The sequence below is a fragment of the Panthera tigris genome, chromosome C2 (assembly GCF_018350195.1).
Source record: "Panthera tigris isolate Pti1 chromosome C2, P.tigris_Pti1_mat1.1, whole genome shotgun sequence".
Lineage (NCBI taxonomy): Eukaryota > Metazoa > Chordata > Mammalia > Carnivora > Felidae > Panthera > Panthera tigris.
In genome coordinates, this window is record NC_056668.1 from 54,561,014 (window position 1) to 54,576,559 (window position 15,546).

The 15,546-nt window shown below is 36.2% G+C and overlaps 2 protein-coding genes across 3 annotated transcripts in view; one reads left to right on the forward strand and one right to left on the reverse strand.

Annotated features, from left to right (window-relative positions):
• LOC107181218 (basic proline-rich protein-like) overlaps positions 1 to 8,227 on the forward strand; it is an 84,440-nt gene extending 76,213 nt beyond the window's left edge. For both annotated transcript variants that reach the window (XR_006222075.1, XR_006222077.1), the window contains exon 4: positions 7,976 to 8,227. The gene's annotated coding sequence lies outside the window, so the exon portion shown is untranslated. The remainder of the gene's footprint in view (positions 1 to 7,975) is intronic.
• Positions 1,271 to 15,546, reverse strand: part of IFT57 (intraflagellar transport 57) — a 52,085-nt gene continuing 37,809 nt past the window's right edge. Inside the window, exons 7-11 of the mRNA XM_007098584.3 lie at positions 6,673 to 6,744; positions 5,628 to 5,759; positions 4,205 to 4,267; positions 2,465 to 2,531; positions 1,271 to 1,471 (exon numbers count right to left, since the gene is read on the reverse strand). Coding sequence (XP_007098646.2) covers positions 1,293 to 1,471; positions 2,465 to 2,531; positions 4,205 to 4,267; positions 5,628 to 5,759; positions 6,673 to 6,744 — 513 coding nt within the window. The 3' untranslated portion in view covers positions 1,271 to 1,292. The remainder of the gene's footprint in view (positions 1,472 to 2,464; positions 2,532 to 4,204; positions 4,268 to 5,627; positions 5,760 to 6,672; positions 6,745 to 15,546) is intronic.

Sequence of the window (15,546 nt, forward strand, 5' to 3'; positions counted from 1 at the left end):
GGGACCAAAGTTTGGGTTTCCCTCTTTCTTCTAGGCCCCACTCAATAACCATAAAATAAGGGAAGGAAAATTTTGGAGTTTTTCAAACTGCCTATTATCCCAAACTAAATGAACTGACTTCTTTGTCATTGTATTGATTATCACCCTCTTGGGTCATAGAAAAGTTTATACATACTCCTTTTCTTTTAACTAAACTTAAACTCAAGAAGAGTATGAAGAAAAATATTTGCGTGTGTGTGTGTGTGTTACCTAATAAAGTAAAGACTAAGACAAAAAATTGGGGAGACAAATATTACGATAAAAATCGAAAAGGGGATTTTATTATTTTTGTTGTCCTATACAAATATAGTACTCTTATCAAAATTCACCAGATTTTCTTTTCTTCTTTTTAAAACATAAATGCAGGCTATCTTCTGGTTTGTGCTCTCCTCACCAGTTTCCCCCAGATGTTAAGTCTGGTCATGCTAGTATTGCTTATTTTAGCAATTTAGCAGTCCCAGAGTAGAATTTTGCTCAGTAAGATGTGGAAGGAAAAATCACTGACACTGGGAGGCTGATCTTCACGTGTCTTGCTGTCTCCCATTCTGCTATAAATGATTCTTTAGTATAGCCGATACCACAGAAAAAACTGAAACTGAGACACGTATATACTTTTTTTTGTTACTACAGAGTCAAACATGCCTGAAATGTTTATTAGGTGACCTTAGATCAGAGAAGATACAAAATCGTTTTAGTCATGACATACTCATGATAGATAATAAGCTTCAAATGTTAATAAGTACACTGAAGGTTTTTCATATGCTTTTTAAAAGAAATGTGATTTTAGGTAACCATAAAGCTGAGGCAAGGGTAGTCTGGGTTCTTAAAAAAGAATCCCCAGCCATCATTAGCTGCCACTGGGCACAGAGGCAACTGTGGTCACTGCAGAGGTGGACCAAACTGAAGGTGCCAGGCTCGTGTCAAAGGTCCATGTGGTGTCAGCAGCAGCCGCACTACAGAAGGCATGGGTCATGGACATTGGCTTACATAAGGAACAGTAAGAAAAACATGCCACCAGGTGGGGGCTTTAACATATGTAGTGATTAGTGAAAGTTTCTTTCAAAGTGAGAATTTTTAATCACATTATATTCAATTTAAAGGCTTTAACCATCCATTATCACGATACAATAGGTATGTGTATATATGTAAAAAAACACCCACTGAACGTGCTTTGTGTTTTGAAAATCTATGCAACGTGAAATATACTTTGATATAAAAAAACAACTAATCAGAAGCATGAAAAACAGTGTATTTTAATAAGAGCCTACTGCAGATTCTGGAATGACTGTCGCATGCATGTCCCTAGTCATGTTAGATTTCTCTTTCAGTTTTGATTGGAGTAATGTGTGTTCTACAACACCAATTCTGATGTCCATCTGAACAGTTTCTTGCTTCAGCTTTGTTAAACTCTGTTTAATCTTCACCAAGGGAGCTGCAGAATGAAAATAACATGCAATAAAAATGTATATCTGGAGTATCAGTGTATTACAGAATTGTATGACATTTTCCTCACTTTGTCTGAAGACAAAAATGGGGTTAAAAACACAGCCAACAACGTACTGGCATTCACACAGTTTTGCGGTGGTATTTTAAACACCTGAGATTTTTAGGATGGGAAATGATGCAGCATTTGATGTGCTACGGCTGAATTTCCTTTCTTTTCTAGGGGAAGAGTTGTTAAAAGGGTATTTGAGGATGTCTTTTAATATTTTTTATGGGCTAGAATATTTGTCTGAAGGAAAACAGATACAACTGGAGAAAAAAGAAAGAATTACCTGTGAGACACAGATAATGGGCTCATTCAAACATAGCAAAATCTTCATACATCCCCTTTTAAAGGATCCCTCAGTATATACAATCAGAGCTCTAGAAAATCTTTCTAGAGCACAGAAGGGCCTTAGGCAATCACCCAGGGCCATGTCAAAGTCACTAGCTCATGATGGAGCATGATTAGTAGAGGATTATTAATTCTTCTCTATTTGACCCCTGCCCAGTCAGGTCTACTAGGGGGAGAGGAAGAAAAACAAAGGTCGTCCCATCCCTGCCTCCATGCCGTGTGGGCACGCACTTAGTGCTCTTTTGTACATAAAATGGAATAATGAAGCTCATTTGATGAAAACAGAAAATATTATTTTCTAAAAACTGGAATAACAAAGTATTACTAAATATTCCCCACTCTATCTCTGAATCAGTATAGTTTGAATCAAAAAATCTTAAATGAGAGTAAAAAAAAAATGACTCTTTTCAGCTGATTTATAAGGAAAAACTGATTATCAGATGCCATCTCTGTACCATGTACTTACCTCTCCTCAAATTCACTTTAAAAAGCAGATTCCCTATTTTCTAATACCATTTTGTTAAACAGATTTCTTGAAGACATATTCTCGTCTTGCTCATTTTCCCCTTAGGATGAGTGTGCACTCACCGCCGTCAGTCATGCTGCTGCCTTTTTCTTCCATTTCCTGCTTTACTTTTTCTAGTTCTTCTGTAACCTTTAATTGAAAAAAAAAAAAAAAAGTCTTCATAGGCTCTGAATTTTAATAAAATCTCCAAAATTACTGAATGATGTATTAAGAACATTTGGATATAATACATCTGTAAAGGGATATAAAGATCTTAGGACTCTTCTGGACATAATTAGAATAATAAGATAAAGTATGCAGACACACTAGGCTTTTTATCTTCTGAGAGTGCTCCTAACATTAACTTCACCAAATGACTGTCTCAGATTGTCATGTGACAATGCAAATGGTTCGGTTGTCATTAATGGCATGTAAAGTTTGCCGTTATCCCCTTGCATCTACCATGCCAGTCTTTAATAATCAGTTACTAATTAAAATAGTATACACATCCAGAGAAGATTTTGGATTTCCGAGGTTTACTAGGTATCTTAATATTATAGTCTTATAAGAAAAGATGCCACTTTTTCCTGTACAGGACACTAAAAATAATGTTTATAACATATGGCTGCATATAAAAATATTCTAACTGCTCTATCCAAACCAAGAACTCCAAGAGGCACATCGTGCTGTCATATTGGCTCTTATCTGTACTCTACGTCATACTCAAAATTATACTACTATAACTTCTATTAGCAAAATTCTAATCTAGTACGTTATCTTTAAAAAATCAAAAAATTTTTAAATGACTAGAACTAACCCATACTTATTGTAACTTAGTAGGCTTTATTTTTATCATACTGGTGAGTAAAAACTTCCTTGGGAATCAAGTGCTCATTCAAGTAAAGCAAATTAATTTTTTTTAGGCACCTGCAATGTTACAACTGGGGATAACTACCTCCTGCAAAAGAACTAAATGGTTCCCTGGACTCCCTTCAAGTGTTAATTTACCTAACATTAAGTGAGCACTTTACTTCTACATAACGTTTTATTTGCCTAGAGGCACCACAGGATTAGAGTCTAAATATTTCTAAAGTTATATTTTTAGTATTTTAAAGTAACTATTTATGCCTCAAATAATCCCTATAAAAGGAGCTTAATTCTATTATATAGAAAAAGCCCATGACAATTACACTGAACTGTAACCAAAGATAATCTTGTACACTGGTTACTGATCTTGTAAGATTTTTTTTCCTCTCAGCTCTTCATTAAAAAAATTGGAATATATATTAGATCTTACTCTCTTGCAAGATAGTGAAAATAAATACAATAATATATGCAAATGTTTCAGAAGTTCCCAGAAGGAAAAGGTTACAAGCCACTTCCAGTTTGTGGGCAGAGAAATATTCAGGGTCACACACATCAGGAGCAATCACTAAAAACAAATCTTATATCTTACAGACTAACATTAAAACTTGTTATAAGCCATTTAAGCCAGTGCTTTACCTATGCTTCTATATATTAATTATGAATGTTACGTTTTTAAAAAGATTAAGGAGGGTTATAAATGTGCTAATATTATCAGCACGTTCTATGTTAAAGTGAATAAAACAACTTCAGGCATTTTATGGAAATAAGTAGTACATAAATACATCACTGGATTCACTGATAAGAAAACTAGGGATTTTCTCCTAAAGGAAAGGACTTAAAGCCACAGGAAGCAGTTACTGAAATAACGCATGGTTGTAGCAGTATTAAACTACCAATGGCTCTGAACAGCCAGGGCTTGGCTGACGGTGGGAAAAGGGCAAGGGCACAGTGTGTACCTCAGACAGGAGCCTGGTCCTCTCCGTTACTCCGCCATTACCCTGCTGGTATCGCTCCCTTGCCTAAGGGAGAAAACATTTTGTTTAATGACAAATTCAAGACAGAAGCAGATTACTTAAATATGACCTCTTTGTGTTTGCAATTTCTGCGTATCATTTTATGACACCCCCCCATTTGTGAATACATTTGTGAAAGTGACATTTAACTGTAGCTATTTTATAGCCCTAATAGGCACCATGTACTTAAACTAAAGTACTATAAAATGATGAATGACCTTAACCTTCACATACTGATGGTGTAACTCACATGGGTATGGTGCACAATAAAAACTGTCCTCGGCTATTCCCAAACAGTTTAGGAGAGTAGCTCTTGGTCGATCTAATTTGCATGCTATGCAGAGAAAACCAGTTCTAAAAAATCAATCATAATAGAGCATCAGGATGAGCTATTAATAAGGATTAACAAATGGTATGACAGTATGGAATATGTTCTTGGGAACTAATCTAACAATTATTTAATATCAATGCTTGACAGATACACAGTGGTTTTAATCAGAGACTTTTACAGCATTTTGGAAGTAAAAACATCCATGGGTAGTTGTGTATATCAGGGAATCATTTGTTAAATAAATAACGTAATAAAAAAGTGAAGATTATTTTCTGTTTGGTCTTTGAGAACTTCTGAAAGTACAGAAGTTATCTCAAGTTTATTTCCATTTTTTTCCTTCTTCTACCCCTTTTTGCTGAAAGAAAAAAAAATGTCTTCAACTGACATTTGCAGGTGTTCTTACTAGTCTCCCTTCAACAACAGAAAAGAGGGGCATCACTCCCAAGGAAAGCCTTGAGATCCCAACTGGGGTACAAAGGACTGCTGCTTTCAAAGGCTGAAGGTTTTATTTTATTTTTTTGGTGGAAATTCTAAAACCTTGAAAGGATTAAAAAATTTGCTCATTAAATTAATTAAACTGCTTGTCTTTGAACGTGTCTTGCTTTCATATTCCTTATTATGTGGCTGTAAGCCATTAAGGCAAGGATGTCTTTTCCCTCTGACACATGTAAATGCATACTATTCTTTTTCCTCCTACTCATACGGTAAATTAACGGCAGACTTAGAAACAAAACCAGGTGTCCTGACACTCTGTTCCTGTTCTAAGTAATGTTCCCCAACAATACATGCCTTCATTTATTGAAATCAAATGAAGAAACACATTTAAAGACTTCTAGGAGATAATTTCTATTTCATGTAACATGAAGATGACAAGTCCTATTGCCTCACGTGGCTTCCTAAAGTAGGCAGAGAATCCATGTGTTGCTATTTGTGAAAAGCATTTCACGATTCTCAAATGAAAAGTGCCGTATCAAGTTTGGGAATTGGGGTCACCAACTGAAATAAATCCCTGGGGATCTATCATTCCTAAGTTACCTCACTCAGTTGGGCTTGAGCTGCACGATATTCTTGAACCAAGTGCTCAAGCTGATTGTTGATGTACTTTTCTCGGCTGCCGATCTTTTCCAGAGTCCTGCTAATTTCATTATGAAGTTTATCCAAAAATCCCTAGAAATTCCATAGGATTTTAGTAGATAAAAAAATTCACAAATATATTTTTCAAAAACAGTATGAGACGGGCTAAATCTCCTTCAATCCATCCCACAAATTCTCAATCACTTGTGAAAAAGATAGCTTATAATTTTCAATAGCAAAAGAAGTCTGTAATGAGAAATATTTTAGTCACACATGGCAGAATGTTAAAATAAAAAGGCACCTGGTAGTGTTAGTCAATTCATTAGTCCTTATGCATATCTATATTGTACGTGAGTGGAATCTGCTTTATAGTTCACAAGTAGGTAATGGAATAGCATGACTTTCTTGTAGCACAGTTCAAAGATGACTAGAATGTTCCAGTTGGAGGAAGGTCTTTAAATTTATAGTTCTAGCCTGGGACCCATAACTTCTCATTCCAACTTTGCTTCTTTGTGACATCCTCCAAAAAGTCCTTATTTCTGGCCAGAGCAGCCGCAAGCCTATGGAAGTTGGAGGTTCTAAGCATTGCTGGGCTGGCATTCTGTTATCCTTTCGGATTCAGAGAGGAAAGAATGATGAAATGTTGAAATGATGAAATATATATATATGTGTGTGTGTGTGTGTGTGTGTGTGTGTGTATGTGTATATACATATAGTGTGTGTATATATATGTGTGTGTGTGTATATATATATATATATATATATATAGTGTGTATATATATAGTAGATATATCTCTAATGTGTAATATAGTATATGTTATATTTCTTTTGAATAAAGTTACCTTTCTTTAGTTTAAGTGTTAGGGCTGTTGAAATGTAATATGGTACAATATGTAAGATCCTCTAAGGCAAGGATTGTCTTTTTTTCCTTTCACGTTTTCCTTTAGTAAGTGTTCAACAGATGAGTAAAGTACATTGATTGATTCACCTGAAGTAATTCACATACCTTGGTCTCCTTTAGAGCAGATTCAATTCCACTTTTATGTTGGTGCATTTGGTCAACATGAATTCTCCAATCCTATGGGCACAAAAGCATATAAAAACAAGTAAAATATATATTTCCTTCTTTCCTCTACTTTTTTTGTCGTCATATCCTTTATTTTAATTACTTTGGTTGTTGCCCTATTTCAGGTAGCAGTGTCCTATATATAGCTTGCAATCTGATTATAAAGGAATATGTGTAGAGCACTTTAGGATAAAAGGCTCTAAATAAATGTAAATTATTTTGTGTGTTCACAGAGTGATGTCTGACAATTTGAATATAAATTATTCCTGCACTGCTGGTGGTTAATATTTATGACTACCCATCAAAATGAAAAAAAAAAATCTAATTACTAGAAAAGAAATACTTGTTTAAATAGTAACAACTGCCAGAGGCAACTCTGGAATCAAGTATCATATATCAAGGATTAGTTTGTCCCCTGAAAATTAAGCGGGGGCCCTCTTCAGGAAGACTTTTCTTTCTTAAAAAAGGAAATCTATAATGATTATTAGAATTCATGTATTTTGAGAGAGATCGGAGTACTACTAGGCTGACCCAAATTAGTGTGTTGAAATCTATGCCAGTATTTCAATTACAAGATATCTTCAAAATTTTTTTGTTTACATTACTAAAGGTAATAATTTTAAGACTGGAGAAACACCCATGAGAAAAAATACTATGGTATAAGCTGAAGTGATGGAACCAGGAGATTCCTCAATTACACATATCTGTTTGCATACCCTGACACTCCACTTTGCTATCTACACTATTTTGTGAAGAGAAAATTATATTGTGAATTGTCCTGTTCTACTGATTCCTTAACTTTGAAACATGGGCTAGTGACTATAGGGTAAAACAACCTTTGGATACTTCACACATACCTATTATAAAATTACAAAATATTAGAAAACCTCAAAGAGCATCTCGTGTCACCTTCATCATTTCACAGATAAGCACTAACAGGCCCAGTGACAGAAGGGGGCACACCCAAGGCCCCACAGGTAGTGGTGCACCTGGATCAGAAGCCAAATGCATTAATTCCCACACAACACATTTTGGCAGCTCAGAGTTAATCAAAGGAGCAACTGGCTACTTGACACCAGTGAGGGTGCTACAGTGGAGAACAAATCAGCACTTTCTTTTGTCCTTAAGCATTTTTCTATCTCATGAGCAAAAAATATCTCAGACTATGAGAGCCGGAAAGGACCTTAAAGATCATCTACTCATCCATTTAACAGTCATCTGGTGCAACGTTTTCATTTTACAGTTGAGGGGACTGTTCATCACCCGTGACTATGACTAGACAGATTTGGCAAGGAAACAGGCCTCTCCAACTCAGCCAGTCAACAGTGGAACAGGGAGGAGACGACACTGCCTGGCCTGCTGCACTGGACCAAAGATGCTTCAGCCTCAAAATGGAAACCTGTTTAAGCCCAAGCAAGCATCCTTATGAAAGAAAATGAACCTAAGAAGTTAAAATTATATTAGTAATTTTTCTTAAAAAGTACTCATCCTGCCTGATTCCAAAAAAAAATTCGTAAGCTTAATAAACGCCAAGCTTAAGTATTCCTACAGTCCTGGTAGACACGTATGTATATGTATAAACACATATCTACCTACATATACTTACATATATAATATTATTTATAGTAATTGATGTGTTTCATATAGTTTGTGTTCTGCCTTTTCTACTCAGCATTCTTTTTTTACCCAGCAAATGTCCTGTTCTGACAAAGTATTTTGAGAGAAACAAACATGCCTGGTCATGTATGGAGAACTACGATGATTTACACTGATGTTAACTCCATGGAGGAGCTGGCATTTCAGTGGAACCTTGAAGCATGGGTAGCATTTCAAAAGGCTGGAAAGGGGTGGGAGAGAAAGGGTATTTTAAGTTGAGGGAGTAACAAGAAAAAACAGGAAAATAAATAGGGAATAAGTAGCCCAGACTGGCTAGAGTATAAAACACAAAGTTCTTGGGGTGGGGTGGGGTGGGGTGGTGTGGGGTGGGGAGGATGAATCATGAGGAAGCAAAGCTGGAGAGTAGGTTAAGTTAGATCGAGGGCTTTAACTGAGGAGTGTGGATTTTATCATGTGGACAATGAAGAGTTATTAAAGATTTTTGGTCTCAGTTTTAAAGACAGGTTTGTGTTTTGAGAAAAAAAATAACAGAGGGAAGGACTGGTTAGACAGGCAAGAGACTGAAGGCAAGAAGGCAACCAGTTAAGAGGCCATGTAATGGTCCACGTGACAGGTTAGCAAGGTTTGCGGTAAAGCAGTGCCTGTAAGAATGAAAGGGGAGGGATGAATTCAAGGGACGTGGTAGAGACAGAACTAGCAGGAATTGAGGACTCAGGGCAAGTGTGTGGTGGCTAAAGTGGGGGTGGGGTAGTAGCCAGAAGGTGTCTTTAAGGTTTCCAGCCTTAGGAACTAAGAGAATGGTAATAATACAGTGTGATAAGAACAGAGTAGATTTCGGGGAGTCAAAATGGACTTTTTAATATGATAAGTCACTGGGGCATTTGTGTATTCTTACTGCCTTTTAAAGTGGGAAGCTAGTAATGATTTATCATTATCTGCCACACAAATGTGAATGTTCGTTTTATTAAAATCTAGATGGACACATTTCCTGATGTTCAGTCATAAAAAAAGCCTTACAAATGTTCTAACCTTTTAACCCGGCAACTTCACCTCTAGAAATTATTCTCAAAGAAATAACTGGGGATGCACACAAAGATGGATATGTAAGTTCTTTGTAAAACAGCTCCCTAAATATTTAACTTTCTACATATTTGCCAGCAGAAGACAATTTAAACTAATTTTGTAATTTTTGTAAAGGAAAAATCATGCCATATGATATCATTTTTATAAAGCTCAACATGCAGCAAAGTTCAGTGATACACTGTGTGCAGATGTACACTTACGTGAAAACACTTAAAAAAGGAAGAGAAAGAAGAAGAGGAAGAGGAAGCAGCAGCTAATGACAATACACAAGACACAAGCTTGAGGACAGTGGTTACCCATGGGAGGGAAAGGGCAGCAGCAGAGGAACACAGGTGCTTCAAGGGCGTTGTAACAGTCTAGTGCTCAAACTGAGTAGTGGGTTCATGAGTGTTTGATATATTATTGGGCTTCGTAATTATATATGTATTGTATACTGAAATGTTAAGTTCATGTTTTCAAAAAAATTTACTCAGCAAAAATGCATGCTAGCTACATATAGTAAAGTGGAAAAACATTCCCCACAGAATACACTGTTAGGTGTCCAATTTAGTAAAAATTAATATTTGTGTATATTTGTATGTGTGTGTGTTAGGCCAGGAATATGAATATTGATGTTTATGATTTTTTCTTTATCCTTCCAAAGTTTTCCAAATTTCCTACAAGACAATTTTTAATCATCAGGGAAAAATAAAGTCAAAAACCTCCTGGATATCCAAGAAGGTCTTGAAAGGGGTTTAAGATAGCAGAAAATATAAGTGTAACATTTTAAAATCACAAATATAAAAAAACAAATATGTAGCTTTAAAAAAACTACAACTGTGATGGTTAGAAAGTTTACAAAGGCTTGTGGTAAGAATGAAGACCTGATGGGTTTTAAATGGTATGTAAGGACTTGATCCTCAAAATAAAACAGTAAAAGAAACTGTTCAAAATGATAGCAATTCTTACACTGGTAGTGCATCCATTAGGTCACAGTGCACTGGTGTATGCCTTTCCTTATTTGAGACTCACACAGGTTTGGAGTGCTGAGTAGATTTCTCATCCCTTCTTTTTCACTTCTCTGCTTCCCTGTAAGAGCGTTCTGTGATTTGCTGGCTGGTTGTATACCACCCTGCTCCACTGATGCTGACCTTAGCCGTGTGATTCTCATTGGCCAATGCGACAGTGGTGGACATGGCCTATGCCAGGACTGTGCAGATGCTGTAAGAGGCATCCATCAGCTCTCTTACCCTTTATTTCAGCCATGATAATAGACATACCCCACAGAGGGGTTATGCTTTCCAGCCTGGGTCTGGGAATAAGAAACACGGCACACAGCAGGAGTAGACCCACAGCTGAGCCACACGTGAGCAGACGTGCATCTTGAGTGAGCGTAAATGTATTATTATTACCGTAAACCACTGTCATTTGGGCGTATTTCCGATACAGAAAAACTGACTATATATACATTTGTATAGGAGGAAAACCAAGAATCAGGTAAGTTAAATAACCTTTCCAAAGTTTCATGTCTGGAAAATGGAAAGCACTCCCAAACCAGTGAATTTCCACATACCATGTGATGAGGGAAACAAAGGCAAGAAAAATGTAGTTTAAATTAAATCTCCTACAGCTTGCATCCCAGACAGATACCAGAGACATGCGGCGTGTAACATTCCTCAAGGAGTTTATGGCTGCCTTAATGCCTTAGTGTTTACATTTCATTAAAAACTAAAAGCAACCTTATCTTACCATAGCTGCATCTCCAGGGTCCTGTAAAGCCCTGCTTTCAGCATATAGAGATTCCTTAGAAAACTATGTTGTTATCTCTATCCCCCTCCCTCCACAAACTTAAAAGTATGTATTCAGTCACTCCTCACAATCCCGGTGCAGTTTTCTGCCCATGGGTCCAGTTCCCGTGCTATAAAATCACCTTTTTGCAACAAAAACGTCTCAAGAATTCTTAGCCATGTGCTCACGAACCCCACTTCAAATTTCATCACTATATACTGCTTTTCTTTGTGATAAAATGAACTACAGAAGAGTACCTAAGGCAAACCAGTAGTTCTTTTTGTTATATATCAAGTGGGACCACCTGGGCTGCTGGAGTTTACTGGTCACCTGTTCCGAAGCGCTCTAAGTGTGTTATTAAGCTCGTTTCTCCTTTCTATTGAAGTTGAGCTTTTCACTAATCCAGCACATTTACCCTCTCTGAGGAAATGAGAAAACTAATAATGCTGCAACATATAATTTCTTTAGACTTTCTATTTTTTAAAATCCCTTCACATAAAATCTCATATACTTCTGTCACTTGTGAGGCAGACACAAAGGTACTGTGGTAACCATAACCTCCTCCCCACTACAAATTCTTTACTGCCAAATTATGCATCTCCCTTTTTCAAAGCCCGGAGAATTACGATGACATCCTTGCAGATGGCGAGTCACAGGATACCATAAAATCAAAATGTAGGAGATTTGGTTGCAGCCACGAAGGTGACTGGCAAGACTATATAGATCTCTGGGTTTTACTTCAACAGCACCTGAATGATTTCCTTTGCATATTCCCAGACTCTTTGTTTCTTTGTCTGGGTCTCCAACTCAATGCGTAAAGCTCTTCTCTGAAATGGCTGCTGAGATAGAGACTGAACCACCAGCTAGGGATGGCAAATGCAACTTTTATCTGTGTGTACATTTCACTAATTTACAACTTGTGAAATGTCAAAGTTTCTTCCCCAAGTTTGAACTTCTTTATGTGTGGAGAGGCAGAGTGCCAAAGGACTCTTGACACAAAAAAGCTGAGGAAGGCACCTTTGATGTCTTTTCCTGGGCTCAGAAGTCTGTGCTCCAGCACAGCTGAGGCTCAAGGTCCCGGCTCTAGTGGCACCATGGCTGCGGCCCCCGAGAGCAGGAGCGGTGTGTCAGGATTCTCATGTATTCTGAATCGCTCTCCATCACAAAAACGTTACTTCTGCAATCTACCCTACCTTTTCCTTCTATTCTCACTGGTTCTTCCCCAATTCTGTTATGAATAATTACTAATGGAATGTTCTGTTTTTCACTTTTGTTCTAGTAAATATAAAAATAGTTACGAGGGTTTCTATGGGCTTTTGCATATACGCACAGACACTTTGGGCTCCCTCCATTTAAGATACCTCACCGCATTTTTCTCATTAGGCCTCTGTTTCAACTCTGAATTCATTTTCTCTGTGGATTTTCGAGATCACTCTGGGGAAGAAATCCTGTACCTCCATTTCACAGATTGGGTAACAAATTGATGTTGTATGATTTTTACCATGTCAATTACAAAATGAATAGGAAACCAAATGTCCTTTCTCTCACTTACAGATTTTCCATTACACTGAGCTACTTCTTTCATTTCCTTGCTTTGTCACCCAATTTCAATAAGGAGCACAAGCAACTGACAACTTTCAATTCAAGTCTGCACATAAAAATTAATGTTTCTTAGCTTGGTTGTTTTGCTACAGCATGGATGCTACAGGAGATTTCCTGCTTCTAATCTGCTGTGGGTGAACAATCTGTTTAACCAACCTTGTTAGAATAATCTCTGAAACAAACTATATGTAAGTTCCAAAGAAAGATTTATCAGACTCTCCTATAAATAAAATACATAGTTTTATGTGATTTCTATTTTGGCTACTTAGAAACCTTTTTCTATTTCCTTCCTTGGGGATAGAGTAGTAGTTCCCCAATAGTCATATCCAGTCTGAGGTCTTTTTACGTCTAATAATAGCCTCAAGATTAACATTCAAATAGTGTCTAGTATGTGTCAGGCACTACATCATCACATGTAACTCTCTTAAAAACTCTAGTAAGATGAGGAAATTGAGACGGAGCTACTTTAAAGTAGCTCACAGGCAAATCTTGCAAAGACACTATATCAGTCCTTATCATTTCCCTGAGGAAATGCAGTAAAGTAGAACTAAAAATTTTAAGGGGGTAATGGTTAAAGGAGACTTTAGTTTTATCTGTAATATTTGAATATTCCCAAGAATGTATTTATATATCAACTGTATAATGAAAAAATGAGTTTAAAATGGTTTTAGGGTAAACATATGCAACTGAAAACTTTCTCACAAAGAAATACCCAGACCCAGACAGCTACATCAGTGACTTTTCTCAGACATTTAAGGAATAGCAACAACTTTATACAAATACCAGAGAACAGGAAAAAAAAAAAAAAAAAAAGGAAAGCAACTGCCAACTTGTTTTATGAGGCCTGCATAGCATGACACTAAAACCTGACAAAGACACCTAAAAGAGACGAAAAATTACAGATAAGTATTTTTTGTAAACATAGATATAAAAATTCTCAACAAAATGCCAGCAAATCAAATCCAGTAATATATAAAAAGGATAATACATCATGATTAATTTGCATTTAATCCAAAATGCAAGGTTAGTTTAATACTCAAAACTCAATCAGTATAATCCACCATAACAAAAGAGGAAAAAAAGAAATAAATCCTATGATCATCTTCATAAATGAAGAAAAAAATCATTTTAAAAAAATCATTTGAAAAAATTGACCATCCATGCATAATAATAACTCTCAGCAAACTAGGAACAAAAGGGAAGCTCCCCAACCCAGTAAAGGATAGTTATAAAAGTCAAAGTTAACATCATACTTAATGGTCAAATGTAAATTTTGAAAGCTCTCTCTCTGCTAATAGCACTTATATCTAATATTATATCAGACAAGATAAAAGAAATAAAAGGGATAAGGCCTATAAAGAAAGAAATAAGAGGGGCGCCTGGGTGGCTCAGTCGGTTAAGCGTCCAACTTAGGCTCAGGTCATGAACTTGCGGTTTGTGAGTTCAAGCCCCGCGTCGGGCTCTGTGCTGACAGCTCAGAACCTGGAGCCTGTTTCAGATTCTGTGGCTCCCTCTCTCTCTCTGACCCTTCCCCGTTCATGCTCTGTCTCTCTATGTCTCAAAAATAAACGTTAAAAAAAAAAAAGAAAGAAGATTGATGTTAATTGTAGATGATATAATTATATACACTGAAAATGCAAAACAGCCTATAGGACTATTGTTAGAATGAATAAGTGATTTTAGCATGTTTGCTGGAGATGTACACACACACACACACACACACACACACACACAGAATTCTATGTTTATATACCAGCAACAGACAGAAAATAAAATCTAAAAGCCACTATTTTCAGTAGTATGAAAGAACAACACATAAAAGTGTCCAAATACAGACCTACACATACATGCTCACTTTTTATGACAAAGCAGTGCACTGGGGAAAAGATAACCTTTTCAGTAAACTGGGTCAGCTGAATATATATATATATATATATATACACACATACACATATATATGTATATATATACATATATGTATATATACATATATACATATATATGTACATATATACATATATATACATATATGAAAAACAAATACATCTTGAGTTCTGCCTCACACCATACATAAGAATCAATGCTAGGTGAATTGCAGATCTCAATGCAAAATTAAGACAATAAAGCTTCAAAAAGAAAACACAGAATACCTTCATAGCACTGGGGTAAGCAAAGATTCTTAAATAGAACATAAGTATTAGCCACACTCCCTTCTTCCAAAAAAAGATCATTTTGAGTATATTCAAATTAGGCCACTGTTTATCATCATACACCAATAAGAGTGAAAAGGAAAGTTAAAGAGCACATATTTGCAATACATTATGTCTGACAAAGGATTCATATCCAGAGTATAAAAATAATTTCTATAAATCAAAAAGCAGATAACCCAATAGCAAAAGACAAAAGAGGATATCCAAATGCCAAAAAAACATATGGAAAGGGCTCAACTTTGGTAGTCATCAGGGAAATGCAAATTAAAATGACAACAAGCCCACAACATATCTACTATGACAAAAATAAAACAAAATAAACTCTGTAGTGAATTCTGATAAAGATGTGGAGCAACTGGAACTCTCACACACTGCTGGGAGGAATACAAATTTGTAATAACCACTTTCAAACCCTATTTGGCATGTATATACACTGTGACCTAGCAATTCCACTCGTAGTGAAATTTCTACTGGAAATGTGTACATATGTTTACCAAATGACATTGTACAAGAATTTTCAAAGCAGTATTATGTG